Source organism: Oryctolagus cuniculus, chromosome 14, assembly GCF_051225735.1.
Source record: "Oryctolagus cuniculus isolate XC-2025 breed Fujian yellow rabbit chromosome 14, ASM5122573v1, whole genome shotgun sequence".
NCBI classification, from domain to species: Eukaryota; Metazoa; Chordata; class Mammalia; order Lagomorpha; family Leporidae; genus Oryctolagus; species Oryctolagus cuniculus.
Genome location: NC_142880.1, coordinates 1,183,559 through 1,206,923, shown reverse-complemented (window position 1 = coordinate 1,206,923; position 23,365 = coordinate 1,183,559). Strand labels below are relative to the sequence as shown.

Genomic DNA, 23,365 nt, shown 5'->3' with positions numbered 1-23,365 from the left:
CGAGGGCGTGAGGACCACCCTTGGGCGGTGGGTGGGGCGGCCCTTGTGTACTCTTCCTGCGCCCCCACGGCCTCGCCCACCGCGGGACTGCCCGGTCCCGCTCTGCTGTCACCCGGGGACCTGTCCGCCTGCAGAGCACCTGTCTCCTGCCACACCTGACAGCTGCGTCGGCAGCTGGACAGCAGGCAGGTGGGCGGTGACCACGGAAGCAGTGGCAGCGAGGCGGTCGCCAATGTTCTGGGAACGCGGGGCGCACCGGGCTTCGCGGTAGGCCATCGCTGCTTCCCTGGAGGTGGCCTGGGCAGAGCCGCGGAGGGAGAGGAAGGGGGGCAGGACTCTGACGTCAGGGGCCTCAGCTGTGGTTGGCTCCTTTCCCTTGCTCCCTGCTCACTGTCAAGGTGGGGTTCAGTGGCCTGCAGTCACTCAGGCTCCTGCTCAGCCCCCCTGCTGTCCATCTCCAGCAGGCCAGGGCGGGAGACAGCAGGCCATGGCAGGAGACAGCAGGCCAGGGCGGGAGAGAGCCGGCCAGGGTGGGAGACAGCAGGCCAGGGCAGGAGAGAGCAGGCCACGGTGGGAGACAGCAGGCCACAGCAGGCCATGGTGGGAGACAGCAGGCCACGGCGGGAGACAGCAGGCCAGGGCAGGAGACAGCAGGCCACAGCAGGCCAGGGCGGGAGACAGCAGGCCACAGCTCAAAGCAGTGGGGCCCCTTCACTCAGGCTCTCCTGGGTACTTGGGCAGTGAGCCAGCAAATGGAAGCTGCCCGTCGTTCTGTCTGTCCATCTGTCCTCTCTCCCTCTGCCTTTCAAATAAACAAAGACCAACGAAACAGGATCCATGGGAGAATTAATCTGGCTTTTCAAACACTGGGTAACAGAATATGGGTCAGACACACACGCTCATTCTAAGAGGACTAACACAATCACACCGTGGCTCCATCCTAACAAAGCTGTTTTGCTTGGGGACCACAATGCCTGCTCCTCCATGGGGAAGCAGGGAGCAGGCTTTCTGGCGCCTGGCTGTGGGTGCTGAGTGCTGCCCCTGCTGGGGACCCGCACACGCATCCCGGCGTCCCACAGACGGCTGCGGGAGGATGTTGGCACGGAAGCACTTGTATTGCTCATCTTTGGTGTGAGACCCTGGCTGGCCTGCCCACCGCGCACCGTGTCCTGTTCCACGGCCACTGTTCTGTTAGGGAAGGAGCCCACCCTCAGCACCCCCCCCCCCGCTTTTTTTTAAAGATTAATTTATTTGAAAGTCAGTTACACAGAGAGAGGAGAAGCAGAGAGAGAGAGAGAGAGAGAGAGAGAGAGAGAGGTCTTCCATCCGCTGGTTCACTCCCCAGTTGGCCGCAACGGGGCAGAGCTGCACCGATCCCAAGCCAGGAGCCAGGAGCTTCCTCTGGGTCTCCCACGTGGGTGCAGGGGTCCAAGGACTTGGGCCATCCTCCACTGCTTTCCCAGGCCATAGCAGAGAGCTGGATCGGAAGTGGAGCTGCTGGGTCTTGAACTGGTGCCCATATGGGATGCCGGCGCTTCAAGCTAGGGTGTTAACCGCTGCGCCACAGTGCCGGTCCCAGCCTTTTACAAAATTAAATAGTATGAGGCCAGCGCTGTGGCACAGTGGGTTAAGCTGCTACCTGTGATGCAGGCATCCTGTATGGGCACGGGTTCGAGTCTCAGTTGCTCCACTTCCCGTTTAGCTCCCTGCAAACATGCCTGGGAAAGCAGCAGCAGACGGCCCAAATGCTTGGTCCCCTGCACCCACACGGGAGACCTGCATGAAACTCTAGGCTCCTGGCTCCAGGCTGGCCCGGCCCTGGCCGTTGGGGTCTTTTGGGCAGTGAACCAGCAGGTGGAAGATCAAGCTCTCTCCCTCTCTCTAACTCTGCCTTTCAAATAAATCTTTATCCTACAGTGAAATCACATGAGCACGTCTCTCTGCATCGCACACACGTACCGCACCACTTCCAACAGGCCTGCCACCGGGGAGAAGTCGGCCCGGACCGCGCAGCTGCGCGAGTTCTGCTCCTCTGTAACGTGCAAATAAGGCTGCGACGCCTGCTTGCGTCCATGGCTCTTTTATTGTTAAGGCCAGGCTCCCAGAATGAGGTGGGAAGTTCCGAGTGTTTCCAACAGCGGTGACGTTTGGTCAGCTTGCTGAAGCGTGTCCCCCGCGCTGCCCACCCGCCACGTCTCTCCTCGCTTCCCCGGCACTTGCTGGGGAGCTGCCGACAGCCACGGGAGGAGCCGGGTTCCGCGGCACGCGGCAGCTGTGTGGCCGCCCGAGGGCAAGGGCTCCGCGGGTGACGTGTCTGCGCCCCTCAGCCGCTGTCTCACCTCTGGCGGGGGCTCCCAGGGTCAGGGATTCACCCGGCACGGAGGGACCTGTGCGGGAGCGTCCTTCACAGAGGCACGGGAAACAGAGCTGCAGGAGGTTGACTGTGGTGCAGAGCGTCAGGCACGAGGTGTTCGCAAGGTCGATGAAAACGTGGCGACAAAGCCGGCACAGACTTCCGCTGTTTCTCACCGAGACACGCTCGCTCTGAACTCTGCTTTCCCCTGAACTTCCCTAAGGCTCTGCCCCTGCGCTGACTTCCAGTCTTTGCTTCCCCCAGCAGATGTGGTGTCACTGACCCCCGACGGTGACCCACGGCCGACTCAGCAGCCTTGGGGCCAGCGAGTTCTCCACGTGAACCCGCACCAGGGTCTGCGGTCACCCAGCCCCCCTGAACCAACACCTGTGGTCACCCAGCCCCCCTGAACCAGCACCTGCGGTCACCCAGCCCCCCTGAACCCACACCAGGGCCTGCGGTCACCCAGACCCCCTGAACCAGCACCTGTGGTCACCCAGCCTCCCTGAACCCACACCAGGGCCTGCGGTCACCCAGCCCCCCCGAACCCGCACCTGTGGTCATCCAGCCCCCCTGAACCCGCACCTGTGGTCACCCAGCCCCCCTGAACTCACCCCAGGGCCTGCGGTCACCCAGCCCCCCTGAACTCACCCCAGGGCCTGTGGTCACCCAGCCCCCCTGAACCAGCACCTGTGGTCACCCAGCCCCCCTGAACCAGCACCTGTGGTCACCCAGCCCCCCTGAGCCCACACCAGGGCCTGTGGTCACCCAGCCCCCCTGAACCCGCACCTGCGGTCACCCAGCCCCCTTGAACCCGCACCTGTGGTCACCCAGCCCCCCTGAACCAGCACCTGCGGTTACCCAGCCCCCCTGAACCAGCACCTGTGGTCACCCAGCCCCCCTGAACCAGCAGCAGGGCCTGAGGTCACCCAGCTCCACGCCAGCCAGCACCAGGCCCTGTGGTCACCCAGCCCCCCTGAACCAGGGCCTGCGGTCACCCAGCTCCACGCCAGCCAGCACCAGGGCCTGCGGTCACCCAGCTCTACGCCAGCCAGCACCAGGGCCTGCGGTCACCACCCTTGAGCCAGGCCTGGACAGCACACATCCCCCTCCACTCCTGGCCCGGTGCTGTCTTCTAACCCACAGAGTCGCCACTGAAGCCCCTCAGGGGGCTGTGCCAAGGCTTCTGGAGGGGCTCACGGCCGTTCAAGCTGTGTTCACCCTGGCGGGGGCAGGCAGCAGGCCGCTGCCCTCACAGCCGATCCTGACTGCGTCGCGCCAGCAGCACGCTGGAAACGCCCGATGTCCCGACAGAGCGACGCGGCCGCGGAGAGCCTGCCAGGACACGAGGACTTCAGCTCCCCTCGCGGGCCGCCAGTCTGCCTCAGGAGAGGCCCGAGGGCCACCGTGCCCACAGCTCCTGGGGAGCTGCTGCACTCACCGAGCCCCCCGGGCCGGCAGCCAAACCATGCCTATGCCCGGGCCGGCTGCGCTGCGTGGACTGGACACGCAGCGTCCTCGTGGGCCCTGTGCACCATCGCACCCTCCCTGCCCGGCCCACGGCTCTCAGCAGGGGCTGCGTGAGGGGCCGGCGCGGGCCTTGTTTAGCTGCCGGCAGCCTGCGGCGGGGCTGAGCACAGGCCTGGGGGTTCTGCCGAATCCCAGGGCTGCGGACCCCGGGCCCCCCAACACCGCGTCCTCCATGGGCGTTTCCACTTCTGGTTTCCCGGCCACTAGCTCAGAAGAAGGAGCCAAGGCACACCGCGCTCGTGCCCGTGGGCGCGGCTCTGCAGGGCGTCCTCCCGCCCTGGACGTGTCGGGCGGCAGCTCAGCACGCAGCCAGCGGCACAGCGCGGTGCTAAGACCGCCGGACGGCAGCCCGGCCACGGCCCCCACCTGCCTTCGGAGCCGACCTCTCCCGGGCTCCTGAGTCACTTCCTGCAGCGATAACCACACAGCCGCCAGGGTGGGAGGCGCACCTGCCGTGTAATCTGAATTCCAGGACCCTGCTCAGTGCGGCCCCTGGCTTTCCATCTGTTTCCAGATCAGCAGAGTCCGTGGTCTCCGTGACCACAAACCCAGAGCCGGGTCTCCACTGGGTAGAGAGACCGCCCTGGGGAGAAGCCGTGCTCGGAAGCAGCCTGCCCCCAGCCCGGCGGGCTGAGACTGCACGCTGCAGGAATCCCCCTCCTCGTGTCACACAGTGGTTGCCTGAAAACCGGACTTCATGACAGCTTCCCAACCTGTGGGCCACATGGCACCTGCTCACTTCAGTTTCCAGACACGGATGCCCCGCCGCGGGGCAGCTGGAGACTCCGTGGGACGGCCTGCAGCTGGGAGCCGTGTTCACCCAACATAGTCAGCACCTGTGCCTCCGCCTCCTCCAACTTAGCGAGGCCGGGAGAGCCCACCGGTCAGCGACCCCGGGACACCTGACCACGCAATCTGGGGACGCCATGGGCCTGGGTAGACGCAGCAAGGACCTCCACGCTCAGGAACGGTCAGAGCCTGAACTGGCCACGGCGTGGGCACCCACAGGGGTCACCGCCGTACCTCACAGCTTGCTTCACCCTGCACACCGGGCCAGGGGCTGAAGGCACAGCCACACGGCACAGCGGCTGCACCAGGAAGTCTCCCCGGGCTCCCCCTCGGCACCTGCGGACAGGATGTCCCCCGGCTGTCTCCCCCACCCCTTCCCCGACCCCAGCCCTCCCGCGAGATGTGCCGCAGCTGGCTGAGTGTGGCCTAACATCTTCCAGCCCCTGGCCAAGAGCCAAGTCGTCCATTTCCCTAAACGGGCTATTTCTGACTCGGTGCAAACAGACAAGCGTGAGTTGGGAGCGCAAGCCAGTTGTGCGAAAGAACAGCGGCTGGGGGCCAAGCTCCCTGGGGAGGGGAGGGCCCCTCTGCCGGGCCAGGCCCACCCCGCTCAGCACACCCCCGCCCCGACACTCCCCCGGCGCCCAGAGCTCCCCCCACAGCTGTGTTCAACTCGGGGGCGCGGGCAGACTTTGCTTTTACCCCTCCCCCGCCGCCCGAGGTGGTCGTGGCCGCTTAGCTTTACCTCCGGGGACCAGCACCCGCGAGACGCCACCCACGGGGCGAGGGGTTCGTCCTGCCTCGCGGTTTCGGATGGGGCAGTGGGTGAGGAGGCAGCGGCGCGGCGGGGGCGGCGCGGAAGCCAGGCGCACCTGCGCCCCCCACTCACAGCGCAGCCCTCCCCGCCCCCCCGCCCCGCCTCGGCCCCTCCCCTCCAGGGCCCGCCATTGCCTGGGGGGTGGGGGTGGGGGTGGGGGAACGCGAGCTCTCCCTTTGGGTGGGGGAGGTCGGGAGCCTCAGCCGGCCCGGCCCCTCCCTGTTCTTCCCCGAGGGGACAGAGGGGCAGCCGCACCTGCACTCAGGAGGGGCGACACCGGGGTGACCGACGGGGGCGGCAGCGCCCATCCCCCACACCGCGGACCCGCCCAGGAAGCTGGCCTCTGCTGGCCAGGGTGACGGTGGCCTCTGGACTCTGTGCTAGGACAGCAGCCGAGGGGCGGGGCCGGCTGCCCCACTGCGCCTCCCTGGGGCCAGCCTGCCCCCAGCCCTGCGGGTAGAACCTGGTGCTGACGGCCAGGCAACCCCCTCCCACTCCCACGCACGGCAGGAGCACGGGGGTCTCCACGCGGCGCCCGAGCGTCTGCTCTCACACAGCCGAGCGCTGGCCCTGCGGCTTCCCGTTTTGGTTTCAATGTCACCGTTTTCCGTGAGGAAAAAAAGACAATGCAGTGAGACTCAGGAAGACTTTCCACAGGCGCTCATCACGGGGTCAGCACTCGGCCACGCCCTCCGCCCTCAGAGCCCCGGCCCCACGGCGCGGCTCCACCCCGAGGGACAGGCTCAGCCGGGCAGCACCCACACGCCCACCCTCCTCGGCCGATTCTCGCCCACGGCCGCTGGAAACGCCCGTTCTGTCCTGCACCCGCACGGCACGGCACCACGCTCTTCCACACACAGCACACGCATGGCACCCGCACCACGCTCTTCCACACACAGCACACGCATGGCACTTGCACCACGCTCTTCCACACGCGGCACAGGCATGGCACGCGCACCACGCTTCTCCACACGTGGCACACGCATGGCACTTGCACCACGCTTCTCCACACGTGGCACACGCATGGCACCCGCACCATACCCCTGTACAGCACACACATCACACACATCACAGGCCAATCCAGCTGCGAGTTTGCTGTGTGGGGACCCCCTTCAGGGCTGGCTGCTCTGCGTGCCGGCCGTGGCCACCGCTGGGACCCAGGCTCCGTCCCGACACACGTGCACAGAACGGCAGAGGGGTGCCCGCGCCCACACAGGGTTCTCATCGGTGTTCGGTTAAGAATTCCAAGTGCTTCCGAGGCAAACGCTGTCCATCCTCCTGCACACAGAGCCTCCTCCCTCCACAACTTCACCCGCCGTGGAACAACCTCAACACACCAGCCGCACGAGCCGCGGGACCCCTCCCTGTGCGTGGACGTCCTCCCAGGTCAGGGCCAACGGCACCCACCCAGGCCTCGCGTGTCAAATCAGGGAGTGGGTATTTCCACAATCGCTGGGATACAGAGCATATGCACTCAGAACGAGCGTGTGCACACACACACACACGGCAATCAGAACAAGCGTGTGCACACACACACACAGGGCAAGAACGAGCGTGTGCACACACACACACAGGGCAAGAACGAGCGTGTGCACACACACACACAGGGCAAGAACGAGCGTGTGCACACACACACAGGGCAAGAACGAGCGTGTGCACACACACACACAGGGCAAGAACGAGCGTGTGCACACACACACACAGGGCAAGAACGAGCGTGTGCACACACACACACGGCAATCAGAACGAGCGTGTGCACACACACACAGGGCAAGAACGAGCGTGTGCACACACACACACAGGGCAAGAACGAGCGTGTGCACACACACACAGGGCAAGAACGAGCGTGTGCACACACACACAGGGCAAGAACGAGCGTGTGCACACACACACAGGGCAAGAACGAGCGTGTGCACACACACACACAGGGCAAGAACGAGCGTGTGCACACACAGGGCAAGAACGAGCGTGTGCACACACACACACAGGGCAAGAACGAGCGTGTGCACACACACACACAGGGCAAGAACGAGCGTGTACACACACACACACAGGGCAAGAACGAGCGTGTGCACACACACACACAGGGCAAGAACGAGCGTGTACACACACACACACAGGGCAAGAACGAGCGTGTGCACACACACACAGGGCAAGAACGAGCGTGTGCACACACACACACAGGGCAAGAACGAGCGTGTGCACACACACACACAGGGCAAGAACGAGCGTGTGCACACACAGGGCAAGAACGAGCGTGTGCACACACGCACCACACACACATGGCAATCAGAACAAGCGTGTGCACACACACACACAGGGCAAGAACGAGCGTGTGCACACACAGGGCAAGAACGAGCGTGTGCACACACACACCACACACACATGGCAATCAGAACAAGCGTGTACACACACACACACGGCAATCAGAACGAGCGTGTGCACACACACACACACGGCAATCAGAACGAGCGTGTGCACACACACACAGAGCAAGTGCACTGGCGTGTTGGGAGAGTGATGCTGGCCACACACAGCCCCGGGGCCGCCCGGCTTGAGCTCAGACACGCGTGTCCTGGAGATCACTAACGAGCGTGTCCTGGAGATCACTAACGAGTCCGCAGCTCGTGCGCGCCCCGCGCGTCCTCTCCGTGAGCAGCCGGCAGCCCTGGCTAGGTGAGCAGCTTCTTGTAGACGCTGTGGGCCAGGTGGCTGGAGCAGGTGTCCCCTTTGCTGGGCACCAGCTGCCCGCTGCTGTTGTAGCTGGCGCCGTCGGCGCTCTCTCTGCAGCACAGCAGGGCGCGCAGCTGCCGCTGGCACTCGGATGACGCGTAGTAGTAGACCAGCGGGTCCAGGCAGCAGCTCACGCTGCTCACGCACACACACAGCAGGTAGGCGAAGTAGGCGGCCTCGGAGGCGGGCTCGCGGGACAGGGAGGCGTAGTGCGCCACCAGGAGCACGTTGGTGGGTCCGAAGCAGAGCAGGAAGATGCAGAAGACGGCGGCGGACAGCAGCAGCGCCCGGGACTTCCTGCCGCGGTTGGCCACGGCGGAGGAGCCGAGGCAGCGGATGATGGACACGTAGCAGGCGGTGGACACGAGCAGCGGCACGAAGAAGAAGACGGCCGAGAAGGCGGAGAAGTAGTGGGCGTAGAAGCCCTCGAGCAGCCCCTGGCTGAGCACGTCGTGGCACGTGGTGACGTTGAGCCCGGGGACCCAGACCGCCTGCTCCCGCAGGAGCAGCGGCACCACGCCGGCCAGGGCCGTGGCCCAGATGGCCAGGCAGGCGAAGGAGGCCCTGCCCAGCGTGCGCCAGGCCAGGGACCGCATGGGGTAGAGCACGGCCAGGAAGCGGTCCACGCTGATGGCCGTCATGAGCAGGACGGAGGCGTACATGTTGCAGTAGAAGGCCGCGGTGACGAGGCGGCACGTCCCCGAGCCGAACCGCCAGTCGCTGCCGGAGAAGTAGTAGCTGATCTTGAAGGGCAGCACGGCCGCGAACAGCACGTCGGCCGTGGCCAGGTGCAGCATGTACACCACGGCCGGCTTCTTGACCTTCATCCGCAGGAGGAACACGGCTATGGCCATGACGTTCAGGGGCAGGCTGACCACGAGGACGCCCGTGTAGACCGCGGGGATGAACAGCCTCAGCCAGGGGCCGCTCAGGTACCCGGCGGCCTCTGGGGAGATGGACACGGCCGGCGGCGGCGGCGGGCGGCTGTGGTTGGCGGGGCGCAGCCTGGCTTCAGCCAGCGCGCTCGCGTTCTGCTCCTGGTCCTCGTCGATGGGGAACGGCTCGAACCCGTGGTCGGACTCCCTGAGAAAGAAGGTCCGGGGACCCACGGTGTGGTTGGTTGCGCCGAATCCTGGAAAACGGAATTTAGAAGGTGAATGATTTCAAAGGGAAAAGAGGGGCCGGCGCTGTGCAGCGGGTGAAGCCACTGCCTATGCCGCCGGCATCCCAGATGAGCCCTGGGTCGGGTCCCGGCTGCTCCATTTCTGATCCAGCTCCCTGCCCATGCCCCTGGGAAAGCAGCCGGGGACGGACCAAGTGCTTGGGCCCCTGCCTGCCACGGGAGACCCGAGAGAAGCTCCTGGCTTCATCGGGCCCAGCCCCGGCCGGGCGGCCACGTGGGGAGCGACCCAGCGGGTGGAAGGGCTCGCTCTCATCTACCCAGGCTTCCCTGAGCCCACCGGGGTGTTGAGGGGCTCCTGCAGTTCTGGGGCTGCAGGCACACTCAGAGCAGGGCGCGGGGCTCCCAGGCCAGCAGCACCGGCCCCTGCACTCGTTTGATTACACAGCAGCTGTCCCAAGTGCCTCGCCACCTCTGGGTCCAAACCTCCATCCAACAGAGCCACAAGGTGCCGCCACCTCCGCCCCCCGCCTCCCCAGCTCTGTCCTAGCGACGAGTGCCTCCAGGCCACCCCGGGCCACCTGGGCTCTCTGGCGATTCACCAGACGTGGACAGAAGGCGCGTTCCTCCCTTGTCACCCTCCTCCCCTGCGAGGGCTCACGGGGAATAGCGGGCAGACGAGCGGCTGGGAGACACTGCCCCAGGGCACAGGGACGGGGTCTCTGCTGGGCCCTGGGTGCCGGGGGTGGGAAGCAGCTCCGGCGATGCTGGCCCCTCTCCTGCTGCAGGAGGCTGGACAGGAGCCGTGGACCTCACACCTCCGCCAGGGTCTGCAGCAGTGGAGCTGTGCCCAGGGGTGTCCAGGAGGGCGGAGGGCAGCAGCGCAGAGAGTGGGCAGCAGGGAGGCCCTCCCACATCCAGACCTCCGATGCAAGGAAGCCTCTGGACGCGCCTGCAGGGTCTGGGCTTGAGGCGGCGGGAGGGGAGGCTGGAGGAGGGGCGGTCTGGAGCCAGGGACGGGGTTCCTGTCTCAGCGCCCTGGCCTGGTCCTGTGACCGCATGGGGTCTCGCCCCACTTCCTGTCCTGAAGTTCAGAGTGCTGTGTCCCGTGTGCAATGGTGGCAGCTGCTCTCCGGGGCAGGGTGGGCAGAGCGCCCCTCCCACCCCAACCTCTGGGCAGGGGACAGGGGCTGCAGGCTGGCTCCAAACCCCAAAGGACCCGTGTCCACACAAACAGCAGCCGGCTCCTGGGGGTGGCCCCAGAGCGGGGATGGAAGTGCCGGCCCCACTCCACGCTCCATGTGTGCCATGCCCCACACCAGGTCCCACGTGCGCCCTGCCCCACGCCGGTCACTGCGTCCTTCCAATGCCCTAACAAACAGGCACCCACACGAGCAGCTTCCCTGGAGCGCTGTGAGCAGCTGGGGGTAGGGGGTGGGGGGGATGTGCCAGCTGCAGAGGTGCAGGCTCACAGCAGGCAGTGGGGGGGACGCCCCCAGCCGTGCACGCTGACTCGGCCCCAGGGGAGGGTGTCCCCAGCCTTACACGCTGACTTGGGGGGGCGTCCTCAGCCTTGCATGACTCGGCCCCAGGGGGAGGGCGCCCCCAGCTGAGCATGCACACTGACTCGGCCCCACCCAGGCAGGGTGCATGAGCCTTCAGCCGGGAGACCCCATCTGAAGCTGCCTCGGGGAGACGGTGCCTGGCCAAGGGCGGGCAGCCCACACACACCTGCACCAGCCGCGCAGGGTCTCAGCGGAGGCCCAGAGACAAAACCGTGGTTCCTATGGCCTGCAACAGCGTGCAACCCCAGGCACCACACAGCACGCTGGGATCCCAGGGGCGGAATGGCCAGAGGGAGCCCCGAGTCCCGGCCTCAATCACAGGGGTTTCAGAGAGGCACATGGGGTGGGAACCGCGAGGTACCACCTACTCCGGCTGGGTTCCCCCAGGAACAGGGGCGGAGTTGGCTCCTCTGCGGTCACACTCCATAAACAAAGTCCCGTGTCATGCACTCACACTCTCTCGGACATGGTGGGACCTGGGCACCGTACTCCAATGTCCCGATGCCCAGGACACAGGTCGCAGAGCACCTAGCCCAGAGACTCGGAGCTGCAGATCCGTTTCAAGTCTTGAGTTGCCCGAGGGTCGTTTCCTTCCCTTGAAGACACACCCTCCACACCCATCTCGAGTCCGCCGGCACCTCCCTGGTGCCTCAGCCAGCACAGTGAGCATGGGAGCCGAGAGGGAGGCCTGGCCACCACAGCACAGCCCCGCTCGGCCGACCTGTGCCGACGTCACACCCTGGAAACCCAGCGTCACAGCCCCGGGCCAGGAAGAACACAAACCCCCTGGTCGAATGTCACCGCCGAAGGCGTTACCCTTCCTCCCATCAGGGCTTGATATTCTGGTTTTTGTGAAATTAAAGAACGTCAGAAAAAAAAAAAAAAAAACAAAAACACCACACAGCAGCACCAAAGAAGGCTGCAAGCAAGCAAGGCGACTAGAACCGCCCCCAGCCGGCCTCTCGGGCTGAGGTTTCCGTGGGAGTCGCTGCCCTCCCCCCCCCCCGGCTCAGGGGTCAAGAGCTGCGGTCAGGGGCCCGTGCCCAGTGAGTCATTGTGCTTTGGCTGTTACTCTGCAGAAAGAGCAGTGCGGGTCCTCAAGTCAGCCGACCTGCCCTGCTGCAGCCTCCCGGCTTCTCCAAGCACCTCGGGGCCGCGGGACTGGATGACCACATGGGGCCGCGGGACTGGACGACCACACGGGGCCCCGGGACTGGACGACACGGGGCTGCGGGACTGGACGACCACAGGGCGCCCTCTTGGGCCATGCCTCTCCCGCCTGACCCTGGGAGCGAGTCCACGGCGGCCTCCCCCAGCCGCCAGCCGGCAGGACTCCGTGCTGCCCTGTGTGGCTCAAGCTGGGGGAATGAGCAGAGGCCCAGGGCCAGGCCCAGGTTCCCACAAAGGTTCCCAGGTTCCCAGCAAAGCGCACAGGACCCAGGGGTGCAGCCACGTCTTCAACAGCAGCAGAGCTAGGGTTCAACTTGAACGAGAGCAGACAGCTCCTCTCCAGGTCTCCCCCACGGCGCAGGGTGCATGAGCAGGGGGCTGGGTCGGCAGTGGAGCCGGGACTCGAGCCCAGACGCTGCAGTGTGGGACGTGGGAGGGCCCCGTCCCCTAGTGACTTCAGGTCATGCCGTTCGAGAGAGGGTCAGGTTCAAGAGCAGCGAGTGGACGAGCAGCGCCGCAGGGGCACAGAGGGTCACGCTGGCCGCAGGGTCACAGGAGGCCGCCGGGGGCCGCGCTGTGGCGCAGGGGGCGGGGCCTCTGCCTGCCGGGGTCCGGCTGCGGGCTGCCAGTCCTGGCTGCTCTGACCTGACCCCACTCCTGCTAACGCCGAGAAGCCCGCAGTGACGGCTCCAGCAGCCGCAGACCAGGATGGCGCTCCTGGATCTCGGCTTTGGCCTGGCTCAGCCCTGGCTGCTGCGGCCAGCAGATGGAAGATCTCTCTCTCTCTCTCTCTCTGTCTTATCAGTCTCTGTCTCTCTCTGCCTGTTTCTTACGAGACGCCAGGCAGAACCGAAGCTCGATGCTCAGTGCAGGGGGTCGGCTGCCTCCCGGGAACCTCCGTTCCCACAGGTCCCACGCTGGGCCCCGCACCCCTCCCTGTCCTGCTGCGGCCCCCGACCCGAGCGACCCACCAGGAGCAGCCCTGGGGCGGCTTCCTCCCAAAGCCGGGAGCCGGGGTTCTGCTGCCGCGGCACGGCTGTGAACCCCGGGGGCGACTTGGCAGGGGTTATGGAATCAGCTACAGCGACAGCAGGAACGCAGACTGTGTAGGATGTTCCGGGAGAGCACGCAGGGCAACTCCTGGGTGAGGGCCGTGGTGCCCTCGCTACCTGCGCAGCAACTCCATGGCTTCCAGTTCTCACTCGTGGTTTGCACAAGGGAAAACCGAAAACCGCCTCGGGACCCCAGCGCCGGGTCTCCAGCCTGTCACTGAACCAGGGGTCGCGGCACACGCCTCCTAAAGTTACAGACGCATCGTCATGAAAGTGACAGGAACCTCGCTCACTTCTCAGGGAGCTCCTTCTGCAGCACCCGCAGACGCCGCCTCGTCACCCGGCTCAGGGGGTCTCCGGGTCACGGGGTGGGGCGGGAGGGGGCCCAGCCGAGTTCACCCCAGAAAGAGCACGGCCACAGCGCCAGGTCTCCACTGCAGGGCTGCAGGTGGGAGTGAGTGGGAGACAGGCAGCGGGGAAGAAGCCACAAAGCAGGAGCAGGTGGGAAACGCTGCGCACAGCCATGCATGCACCAGGGACCAGATCCCGGGGGGTTCTCCCGGTCACCCCCCAGAGTGACAGGCAGAGGCACCCCGCACACGCAGAGCAGAATGGGCGGTGCCAGGGCGCCCCAGGAAAGCTGAGGAACCAGCTCTCAGCAGGGCACTCCTGGGCGGGGCTAGCCAGTGGGCACCGGCACTCGGGACTGCCGGACAGAACCTGGCGTCTGCTCCGAGCCGAGCCCAGCTTTCAGAACCGGCAGGAGGAACCGAGTCCCCGCCTTAACCAGGCGATTCCAGAGGGAGCGGGTGGCGCCAGGCTGGAGAGAGCAGACAGCCGGCCACTTTGCCCTCAGCCTCCCTCCTGCCGCCCCCACCCCCCACTCCCTGCGAGGCTCCAGGCCCCGCGGACGCCGGCCAGTCCCTTTCTGCGCTGTCCGTCTCACGGAAGGAAGCAGGGGACGTGGCAGGACCCGGTCAGGGGCCCCGATCTTGCCCACCGCGTCTCCACCAGCCTGCGGGCTCCCCGACGGCCGCGCCGGGCTGCGGTCCTGGGACGCCCCAAAGGCCAAGTGTACACGGCGAGAGTGGGGCGCCCCCCACCCACGTCGTCCCCACCCGACCCGGGCCCCGACGGCTCCCGCGTCTGTCACAGCGCGCGGGCGTGACCGGCTGGACGCCCTGCCCGCAGCTCCGGAGCGCGGCCGAGCAAGCCGTCTGCCCTATTGACCTGGGCAGGCGGCCTGACCGGCGGGCGAGGCGTTCCAGCTGCGGGACGCCCCTGCCCCACCCTGCGCCCCCCCCCCCAGCCACGTCCGCGGGCACCGCGCGCAGGGCTCCGGCCTCAGCCACGCGCCGGGGGCTTCCGGGGCGCACTGCGGCCCCGGGGACCGGCCGGGCACCCTCGGGGCTGGACTCAGGGTCCGACCCGCTCCCGCCGCTCACCTGGGTCGCGGTGTGGGGCGCGGGCGCTCAGCAGAGGCCAGCACAGGCTGAGGCCGGCGGCGACCAGCAGCAGCCGCCGCGGCCCCATTGTCCCGAGTCGCGGCCGCTCTCCCGGGTCTGCGGGCGCGCGGGCACTGGCGGAGCTGGAGGGGCGGAGCCGGGGGCGGGCGCGGGGCCCAGAGGGCGGGGGAGACGCTGGGGGCGGGGCCTGGGGCGGGGCTACCGCGGGCGCACGGGCGGGGGTCCAGGGAGCCGCGGGGGGCGCACTCCTCTGCCTCCGCGCGGCGCGCGCCTGCCGCTCGCCCTGGGTCGCCACCTACCGAGACCGGCCGCTGCCTCCGGACCCAACCCCCGGCCCGCTCCGGCGCCCTTGACGCGCGCGGCCCTGGGGACCCAGACCGCGGGTTGCTGGCGCAGACGCGGCTCCGGTTCCGCAGCAGCGCCGTGTGTGCAGGGCTGGACGCGGCGAAGTGGACACGGTGCTCCCGAGCGTGCCGCCCGTCGGCTCATCTATTGTTCTATTGGTTATGGTGTTTCAACAATTCCTTCTTATTGATTTTAATTTTATTAGAAAGGCAGAGAGCGTGAGAGCGTCCATCTGCTGGTTCAGTCCCCAAATGGCCACCATAGCAGGGCTGGGCCAGAGAGAAGCCAGGAGCCAGGAGTTTCTTCCAGGTCTCCCGCGTGGGCACAGGAGCCCAAGGCCGTGGGCCATCTTCTACTGCCTTCCCAGCCCATAGCAGAGAGCTGGATGGGAAGTGGAGCAGCCAGGACTCGAACTGGCGCCCATGTGCGATGCGGCACTGCAAGCGGTGGCTTTACCCGCTACACCACAGCGCCGCCCCTCACACGGGTTGGCTACTTTCTTTAGTGTCACTCTTTAATCTTCTAACGTGAAGTGATGTGCACCCTGCTTGTCCACCGCAGCCACATTGTGCAGATTTTTAGACGCATACGGATGTAAGTTGGGCCTAAAGTTTGGTCAAGTTCATTAATCCGTCGATCCATGGACTACTGGCAGGTTCCGAGAGGCATTTTCCCAGCACTTTCTGGCCCCGTGTGTGGTCTGTGGGTGACGCCTTCTCCTTCCTGTTCTGTCCCCAGACTAGGAAGCCCCGGGGAGCCCGCGTGCTCTTGGGGGCCCGTGGGGGAGCTGTGGTGTCTCCAGTGGCTCTGCCGCCATGCCAGCCCCCCGGGCCGCGCCTCGGCAGCAGCACTCCCCCAGGTGGAGCTGGGACCAGGGCGCTCGCTCGCTCCGCAGCTGTGTGCTGGGAAGAGCAGAACAGGCGGCGTTTAACTCCGCGTTCCGAGAACTGAAGTCCCCTGGGTTCCTGGGAGGGCGGCGTCCTGTGGGAGCCCGGTGCCGCTCATGGTGCTCGCTGGCTCTGCTCTGTGTCGCCGTCACCCAGGAGTGCGGGCCCCCGGGTGCCTGCTGCTGGCGGAGTTTGCACACAAACACGACAACGTCCTGAGCCGAGAGCTAACCCCAGGTGAGAGGAGGCAGTTCCCTCTGGCCGGTAAGTGGTCCCTGCGCCCCTGCCCAAGGCTCCCCAGAGTGTGCCCGCAGAACCTGTCCCTTCCGGCTGCAGACAGCGTGCTGAGACCGCAGCTCACACGAGGACAGCGGGTTCTCCTGGACGCAGGCGTGAGCTCCTCCACGCCAGCACAGACAGCACCGCAGTGGGCGGCCGTGCAGTGGCCCGCTGACCACCAGCAGGCCTGTCCCCGGCCTGTGCTGCACAAACCTGGTCCGGCGTTCTGGACTCGCAAGTCAAGTTTGTCTCTCTGTTCCACCTGTCGTGCAATGGACAGACTCAGAGGCCACCCCTGGCGTGTGGGGCGCCCAGCAAGGCCATGCTCAGTGTCTGTGAAGAAAACGAAACTCCAAAACTTCCGTCCCCGCTGCGTGCGATGAGCCGGCACCTCCGACGGACACATGCCAGCTGGGAGCTGCTGGCTGCTCATACGGTCACAGCGAGGCCGCACTGAGGGTCTCTCAGTGCTAGGACCTTCACACAGCGCTGCCAAGGACCGATGACCTCCTCCTGCGCCCGCCCCCTGCCAGAGGCCACGGCCAGGCCCTGGGCTCAGAGCTCCAGGAACCCAGCTCTGGGCCCTGGAGCACAGACGGCTGCTTTAATGGAGTCCTGAGTTTAGCTGAGCGAGACACACAGTCGGCTGAGGCACGGCCAGCCTGCTCCATCCGCCTGCTCCCATGGCCAAAGTCCTACACGTTACGTCATGAATCACGCCTCTTGTCATGCCCACACGCATGGCAGCCCCCAGGCCCCGCCCCCACACGCATGGCGGCTACCAGGACGTAGCCCGCTGACTTGGACTCCCAGATTGCTCAGCGGGTTAAAAGCAAATACATACGGCCGGCACCGCGACTCACTAGGCTAATCCTCGGCCTGCGGCGCCGGCACACCGGGTTCTAGTCCCAGTCGGGGCACTGGATTCTGTCCCGGTTGCCCCTCTTCCAGGCCAGCTCTCTGCTGTGGCCAGGGAGTGCAGTGGAGGATGGCCCAGGTGCTTGGGCCCTGCACCCCATGGGAGACCAGGAAAAGCACCTGGCTCCTGGCTCCTGGCTTTGGATCAGCGCGGTGTGCTGGCCACAGCGCGCCGGCCGCGGCGGCCATTGGAGGGTGAACCAACGGCAAAGGAAGACCTTTCTCTCTGTCTCTCTCTCTCACTGTCCACTCTGCCTGTCAAAAAAAAAAAAAAAGCAAATACATAAGTGAACCCCCCACCCCGTGGTGAGACAGCCCAGAGCTCAGTGGGTGGGGCGGGGTCGGGGGGTCGGACGGCTGCCTCCTAGGAGTGCTGGGGCCGGGGCTCCCTGGCTGTCTGCTCTACCCGAGCTGATGTCGGTCAACTTTTCCCTTCTACAGCCCAACACCCAAGAGCCCCTCAGGAAGGCAGCGGGTATACCCAGCTCCTGGATCCCGCAGCTCCCGGGCCATGGCTGGGTGACCCTGTTGGTCTGGGTGTGACCAGGGTGTGGACGCTGTGTGCAGAGGGCCACGTGGGGAGCCAGGACACAGAACCTCAGGCCCACCCAGGCCTGGACAACCAGCCTGCCCACGAGCACTGCTCCCAACCAGCCACCTAAGGACCCCCCCGCCCCGCCGCCACCCCCCACTGGCCCGCCTCCCAGACAACACGAGTGGGTCAGACCTGATCCGTGCCATCAACCAGTGCTCCTGGGACCGAGTGGGAAGCAAGTCCTGCTGTGACCACGGGGCCCCGACACCTGCTGTCCTGTCACTGGCCTCCCCTGGGTCACCCACTGACCCTGCCCGGCAGAGCTCACACAGCCACGGCTCACGCAGCCATGGCGGTCTTCGGTCTTCGGAAGCGGCCGCAGATGGCGAGCTGGCAGGCAGGGGGCCCTGGCAGGACGCCGCAGCTCTGGCCACACCAGGCCCTCTACATCCCCACCGAGGCTTCCTGGGGCTGGGGGCTGCGAGTGAGCCTCAGCCCCCTAACTACCATGCACCTGCTCCGTCCCCACTTCCCAACGCCAGCCGCCTAGCGGGCAAGCCTCCTCCCCCAGGCCAAGCTTCCCTGCGTCTGACGACTCCTGCAGAAGCCAGGCCAGCGCACACACATGACAACGGAGAACACGCGTCACCCACTCACCGAAGCAGCAGGCTCGCTCCCTGCACCTGGAAGCCAAGGCAGGAATGGGCGCGTGTCAGGCACCGCCCTGGGGAAGTGCTCAGCGGACCCCTCCCGGGACCACCCTCCCTTTCACAGGACACGGGGCTGCCGGTCAGGGTGGCTGCCCCCAGCACAACCCGTGCTGGTGTCAGTCCCTGTGTGATGTCACGGAGAGGCGGGGGCAGCGGCAGCCTCACCTGGCTGCGGCCAAGGGCTGGGTACGCGGCGGGGGAGGGAGCTGCCGTAATCAAGCTCCACGGCGCGTGTCTCTTCCTCTTGCACCAGGCCGTGTGTCGGGGGCCTCACAGCGCCGGGCAGATGCTCTGCTCCTGTGCCTGGGCCGCGGCTGAACCCGGGTTCTCACAGCTGCCCTGTGGGTTGTCATGGAACGTACCAGGGCAGGACTCGGTCCATGCAGCCAGCCGGGAGCCTGCGGCGACGGCCAGGCCCACGGGATGCCAGCGGGAGGCACCTGTGTACCCCGCCTGCCCCGGCCTGTCCTCCCTTCCAGCCGACTGGCCAGCCTGATCCCGGATGACCCCAGGGACCTCTCAGAAAAACCCATTCTGTCCTGTTCAGCACTGGGCTTCCAGTCTCTTCCTCACAGCAGCTTATTCTGAGCCCTAACTAGTACAGCACCCGGGGTAACTAGTATAGCACCCAGAGTAACTAGTACAGCGCCCGGGGTAGCTAGTATAGCACCCGGGGTAAGTGGTAAAGTGCCTGGGGTAACTAGTACAGCACCCAGGGTAACTAGTACAGTGACTAGGGTCATTAGTACAGCACCCAGGGTACCTAGTGCAGTGACTGGGGTAACTAGCACTAGGGTGACCAGTGCGGTGACTGGGATAACTAGTGTAGCATCTAGAGTAACTAGTACAGCACCCAGGGTAACTAGTGCAGTGGCTGGGATAACTAGCACTAGGGTGACTAGTGCAGTGACTGGGGTAACTAGCACTAGGGTACCTACTGCAGTGACTGGGGTAACTAGCACTAGGGTGACTAGTGCAGTGACTGGGGTGACTAGCACTAGGGTACCTAGTGCAGTGACTGGGTTAACTAGCACTAGGGTACCTAGTGCAGTCACTGGGTTAACTAGCACTGGGGTGACTAATGCAGTGACTGTGGTGACTAGTACAGTGACTGAGATAACTAGCACTAGGGTGACTAGTGCAGTGACTGGGGTAACTAGTATAATGACTGGGATAACTAGCACTAGGGTGACTAGTGCAGTGACTGGGTTAACTAGCACTGGGGTGACTAGTGCAGTGACTGGGGTAACTAGCACTGGGGTGACCAGTGCAGTGACTGGGGTACCTAGTGCAGTGACTGGGTTAACTAGCACTGGGGTGACTAATGCAGTGACTGTGGTGACTAGTACAGTGACTGAGATAACTAGCACTAGGGTGACTAGTGCAGTGACTGGGGTAACTAGCACTAGGGTGACTAGTGCAGTGACTGTGGTGACTAGTGCAGTGACTGAGATAACTAGCACTGGGGTGACCAGTGCAGTGACTGGGGTGACTAGTGCAGTGACTGAGATAACTAGCACTAGGGTGACTAGTGCAGTGACTGGGGTAACTAGTATAATGACTGGGGTAACTAGCACTAGGGTGACTAGTGCAGTGACTGGGTTAACTAGCACTGGGGTGACTAGTGCAGTGACTGGGGTAACTAGTATAATGACTGGGGTAACTAGCACTAGGGTGACTAGTGCAGTGACTGGGTTAACTAGCACTGGGGTGACTAGTGCAGTGACTGGGGTGACTAGTGCAGTGACTGTGGTGACTAGTGCAGTGACTGAGATAACTAGCACTAGGGTGACTAGTGCAGTGACTGGGGTAACTAGCACTAGGGTGACTAGTGCAGTGACTGGGGTAACTAGCACTAGGGTACCTAGTGCAGTGACTGGGGTAACTAGCACTAGGGTGACTAGTGCAGCAACTGGGGTAACTAGCACTAGGGTGACTAGTGCAGTGACTGTGGTGACTAGTGCAGTGACTGAGATAACTAGCACTAGGGTGACTAGTGCAGTGACTGGGGTAACTAGCACTAGGGTGACTAGTGCAGTGACTGTGGTGACTAGTGCAGTGACTGAGATAACTAGCACTAGGGTGACTAGTGCAGTGACTGGGGTAACTAGCACTAGGGTGACTAGTGCAGTGACTGGGGTGACTAGTGCAGTGACTGGGGTGACTAGCACTAGGTGACTAGTGCAGTGACTGGGGTAACTAGCACTAGGGTGACTAGTGCAGTGACTGTGGTGACTAGTGCAGTGACTGAGATAACTAGCACTAGGGTGACTAGTGCAGTGACTGGGGTAACTAGCACTAGGGTGACTAGTGCAGTGACTGTGGTGACTAGTGCAGTGACTGAGATAACTAGCACTAGGGTGACTAGTGCAGTGACTGGGGTAACTAGCACTAGGGTACCTAGTGCAGTCACTGGGGTAACTAGCACTAGGGTGACTAGTGCAGTGACTGGGGTGACTAGTGCAGTGACTGGGGTGACTAGCACTAGGTGACTAGTGCAGTGACTGGGGTAACTAGCACTAGGGTGACTAGTGCAGTGACTGTGGTGACTAGTGCAGTGACTGAGATAACTAGCACTAGGGTGACTAGTGCAGTGACTGGGGTAACTAGCACTAGGGTGACTAGTGCAGTGACTGTGGTGACTAGTGCAGTGACTGAGATAACTAGCACTAGGGTGACTAGTGCAGTGACTGGGGTAACTAGCACTAGGGTACCTAGTGCAGTGACTGGGGTGACTAGCACTAGGTGACTAGTGCAGTGACTGTGGTGACTAGTGCAGTGACTGAGATAACTAGCACTAGGGTGACTAGTGCAGTGACTGGGGTAACTAGCACTAGGTGACTAGTGCAGTGACTGGGGTAACTAGCACTAGGTGACTAGTGCAGTGACTGGGGTGACTAGTGCAGTGACTGAGATAACTAGCACTAGGGTACCTAGTGCAGTGACTGGGGTGACTAGCACTAGGTGACTAGTGCAGTGACTGGGGTGACTAGCACTAGGGTGACCAGTGCAGTGACTGGGGTACCTAGTGCAGTGACTGGAGTGACCAGCACTAGGTGACCAGTGCAGTGACCAGGTACCAGGTACGGCGACAGGACAACCAGCACAGTGCCCGGGCAGTGTCTGCCTGCTCCGCCCCATCAGGAATCTTGTGCCCATGAAATGATTTGGGTTTAAGATAAAAGCCAAATCCATGTCATTAAGCAATGTTTATTTTACGTAAAACAATTTGCAGAGAATACACTTTGGAGCCATCTAGACACCGATTTCATAGCGTCACAGCTGAAGTGCTGAGCTGAGCTGTGGGGGCGGGGCGGGGCCGGGCGCACGGCAGGGGTCGTCCCGGGCCCTGGCCCGCCCAGTAGTGCTTTCCCCTCCAGGAACGGACCGCATACAGCGCAGGCTTCAGCACGGACAGGGGACAGGGTGATCGTCACCTTCAATCACTCGGGAAACCCCATTTTGAATTGCACAAAATTTCTCTTTAAAATCAGTAATTCCCAGAAGACAGGGCTTAGAACTGTCTAATAATTCATTCAAATCATCAGGTTTCTATTTCCCCACGGCTGAGAAAAACAAGAAATCCAGGAAGCGTCCCGGGGCTCAGGAGGGCGCTCGGACCGCTCACAGCGCCGGGTGACACGGGGCCCGGTCAGCGCATCTCCTGCTGACAGCAGCCACGGTGTCGCCACGGCACCGCCGGCGCCCCACACCCACCAGCTCCACGTCTCACTCCAGCGTGGCACGGATTTGGCAAGAAGGCACATGGGTACGTTTTCCAGGACAGTTTTGGTCTTTGAAAAAAAAAATCACACGTTTCTAAGCAGTGATTTTGATCGTGTTTAAAAAAAATACTCAACGCATCCCTTCCGCGGTGAGGCCCGGTGCGAGGCGCGGCCGCCTCACTTCCCGTAGAACTTCTTGTTGAGCAGGTAGATGAGCAGGTTCACGTTCACCTTGACCTTGTCGAACATCTTCATCACGGCCACGCCCTCATACTGCATCTCGAGCAGGTCCTGGAAGGGAGGGGAGCAGCGTCCACACAGGCCGCGGTGAGCACGGGGCGCGGAGCCGCCCGTCACCCGCACGGCGTCTCCAGCTTCTCCGTGCGTGAGGACACGGCGCCGGGCGGGCACAGCCGCGGGAACCGCTGCGGAGGCGCCTGCAGCAGGGCAGAGCCAGGACGACCTCACACCGGCCGGCTGTGACGGCCCCGGGAGCCTCACCTGCCATGGGGTGGGGGTGGGGGGGCTGGCAGAGCTCGCCGGACGCTGGGCCTGAATGCTAGACGCACACGCCTGCCACACAAGCCACACATCCTGCTGGGCGGTGTGAGAGCCCCAGGAGGTGTGCGTCAGCCTCGGACACAGGACACCATGCTGGCCTGCAGGACACAGAATTCTCCACCGGGCACGACGCGGCCCTAGCGCTTTCTTCAGGTAGGAAGAGGACCAGGTAGGCAGGACCTGGAAGCACGGGACCCCCTCAAGCTCCCCACCCGTCTCCCACGGAAGTCCGGGCCGTCGTCCTCCTGGCTAACTGACCAGCCCGCGTGGAGGCACACGCTGCCTGGACACAGCCATCTGGCCTCTCTGAGGCTCCGGCTGCCAGCGACCCGGGGCCACGCTCAGAGGAGCCCTGCACGGTTTCAGGCTTTCAGATTCTTGTCCCAAAATCTGTAACAATTTTGAGGAGGGGCCCTACATTTGTATCTTGCGTGGTGCCTGCGAATCACAGAGCCCCCGGGGGTCCGTGGCCATCTGCCAACAGTCAGCTGTCATGGGAACAGATGGTGTTGTGTGAGTGGGTGACGGCAGGGGCCTCGGGTCTAAGCAGCCCGGACGGTGTCTGCCGGGGCCCAGCCGCCCCTGAGGGGTGTCCTGCGGGGTGTCTCACCCCCACAGCGACAGGAAGCACGGAGGACCCCCGCCAGCTGCCCTGTGTAGTCCCCCAAGGGCAGAAGGCAGCACGTGACTTCAGTATCCTCGGCATGGCCATGGCTGTGGCCACGGCCGCACTGTGTCTCAGCTTCCTCTCTGCACCCTATCTCTGCACCCTATCTCCGTGCCGTTATCAGGGCCTTTTCGGCCTGGTTT

At 64.3% G+C, this 23,365-nt stretch overlaps 2 protein-coding genes across 3 annotated transcripts in view; both read right to left on the bottom strand.

Moving 5' to 3' along the window:
• Window positions 1-2,064: 2,064 nt before the first annotated feature.
• F2R (coagulation factor II thrombin receptor) lies at window positions 2,065-14,733 on the bottom strand. 2 transcript variants are annotated; one of them, XM_089312879.1, is made up of 4 exons: window positions 14,575-14,733; window positions 3,305-9,354; window positions 2,939-3,142; window positions 2,065-2,709 (listed from the first exon to the last, which is right to left on the bottom strand). In XM_089312879.1, exons 1-2 carry the CDS (start codon window positions 14,660-14,662, stop codon window positions 8,162-8,164), a joined length of 1,281 nt encoding a protein of 426 aa, XP_089169005.1. In that variant the 5' UTR covers window positions 14,663-14,733; the 3' UTR covers window positions 2,065-2,709; window positions 2,939-3,142; window positions 3,305-8,161. The 2 variants fall into 2 exon arrangements, with proteins under 2 accessions (XP_089169005.1, XP_051694642.2); XM_051838682.3 differs by lacking the exon at window positions 2,939-3,142 and having other exon boundaries at window positions 2,065-2,938.
• A 7,335-nt stretch (window positions 14,734-22,068) lies between these two features.
• IQGAP2 (IQ motif containing GTPase activating protein 2) overlaps window positions 22,069-23,365 on the bottom strand; it is a 187,791-nt gene continuing 186,494 nt past the window's right edge. Inside the window, 1 exon segment of the mRNA NM_001082161.1 lies at window positions 22,069-22,285. Coding sequence (NP_001075630.1) covers window positions 22,172-22,285 — 114 coding nt within the window. The 3' untranslated portion in view covers window positions 22,069-22,171.

Coding starts and splice junctions, on each gene's coding strand:
- F2R (XM_089312879.1), bottom strand. CDS start 14,662: ATGGGGCCGCGGCGGCTGCTGCTGGTCGCCGCCGGCCTCAGCCTGTGC. Junction 9,355..14,574: donor CGCCCCACACCGCGACCCAG/GTGAGCGGCGGG, acceptor TCCGTTTTCCAG/GATTCGGCGCAACCAACCAC.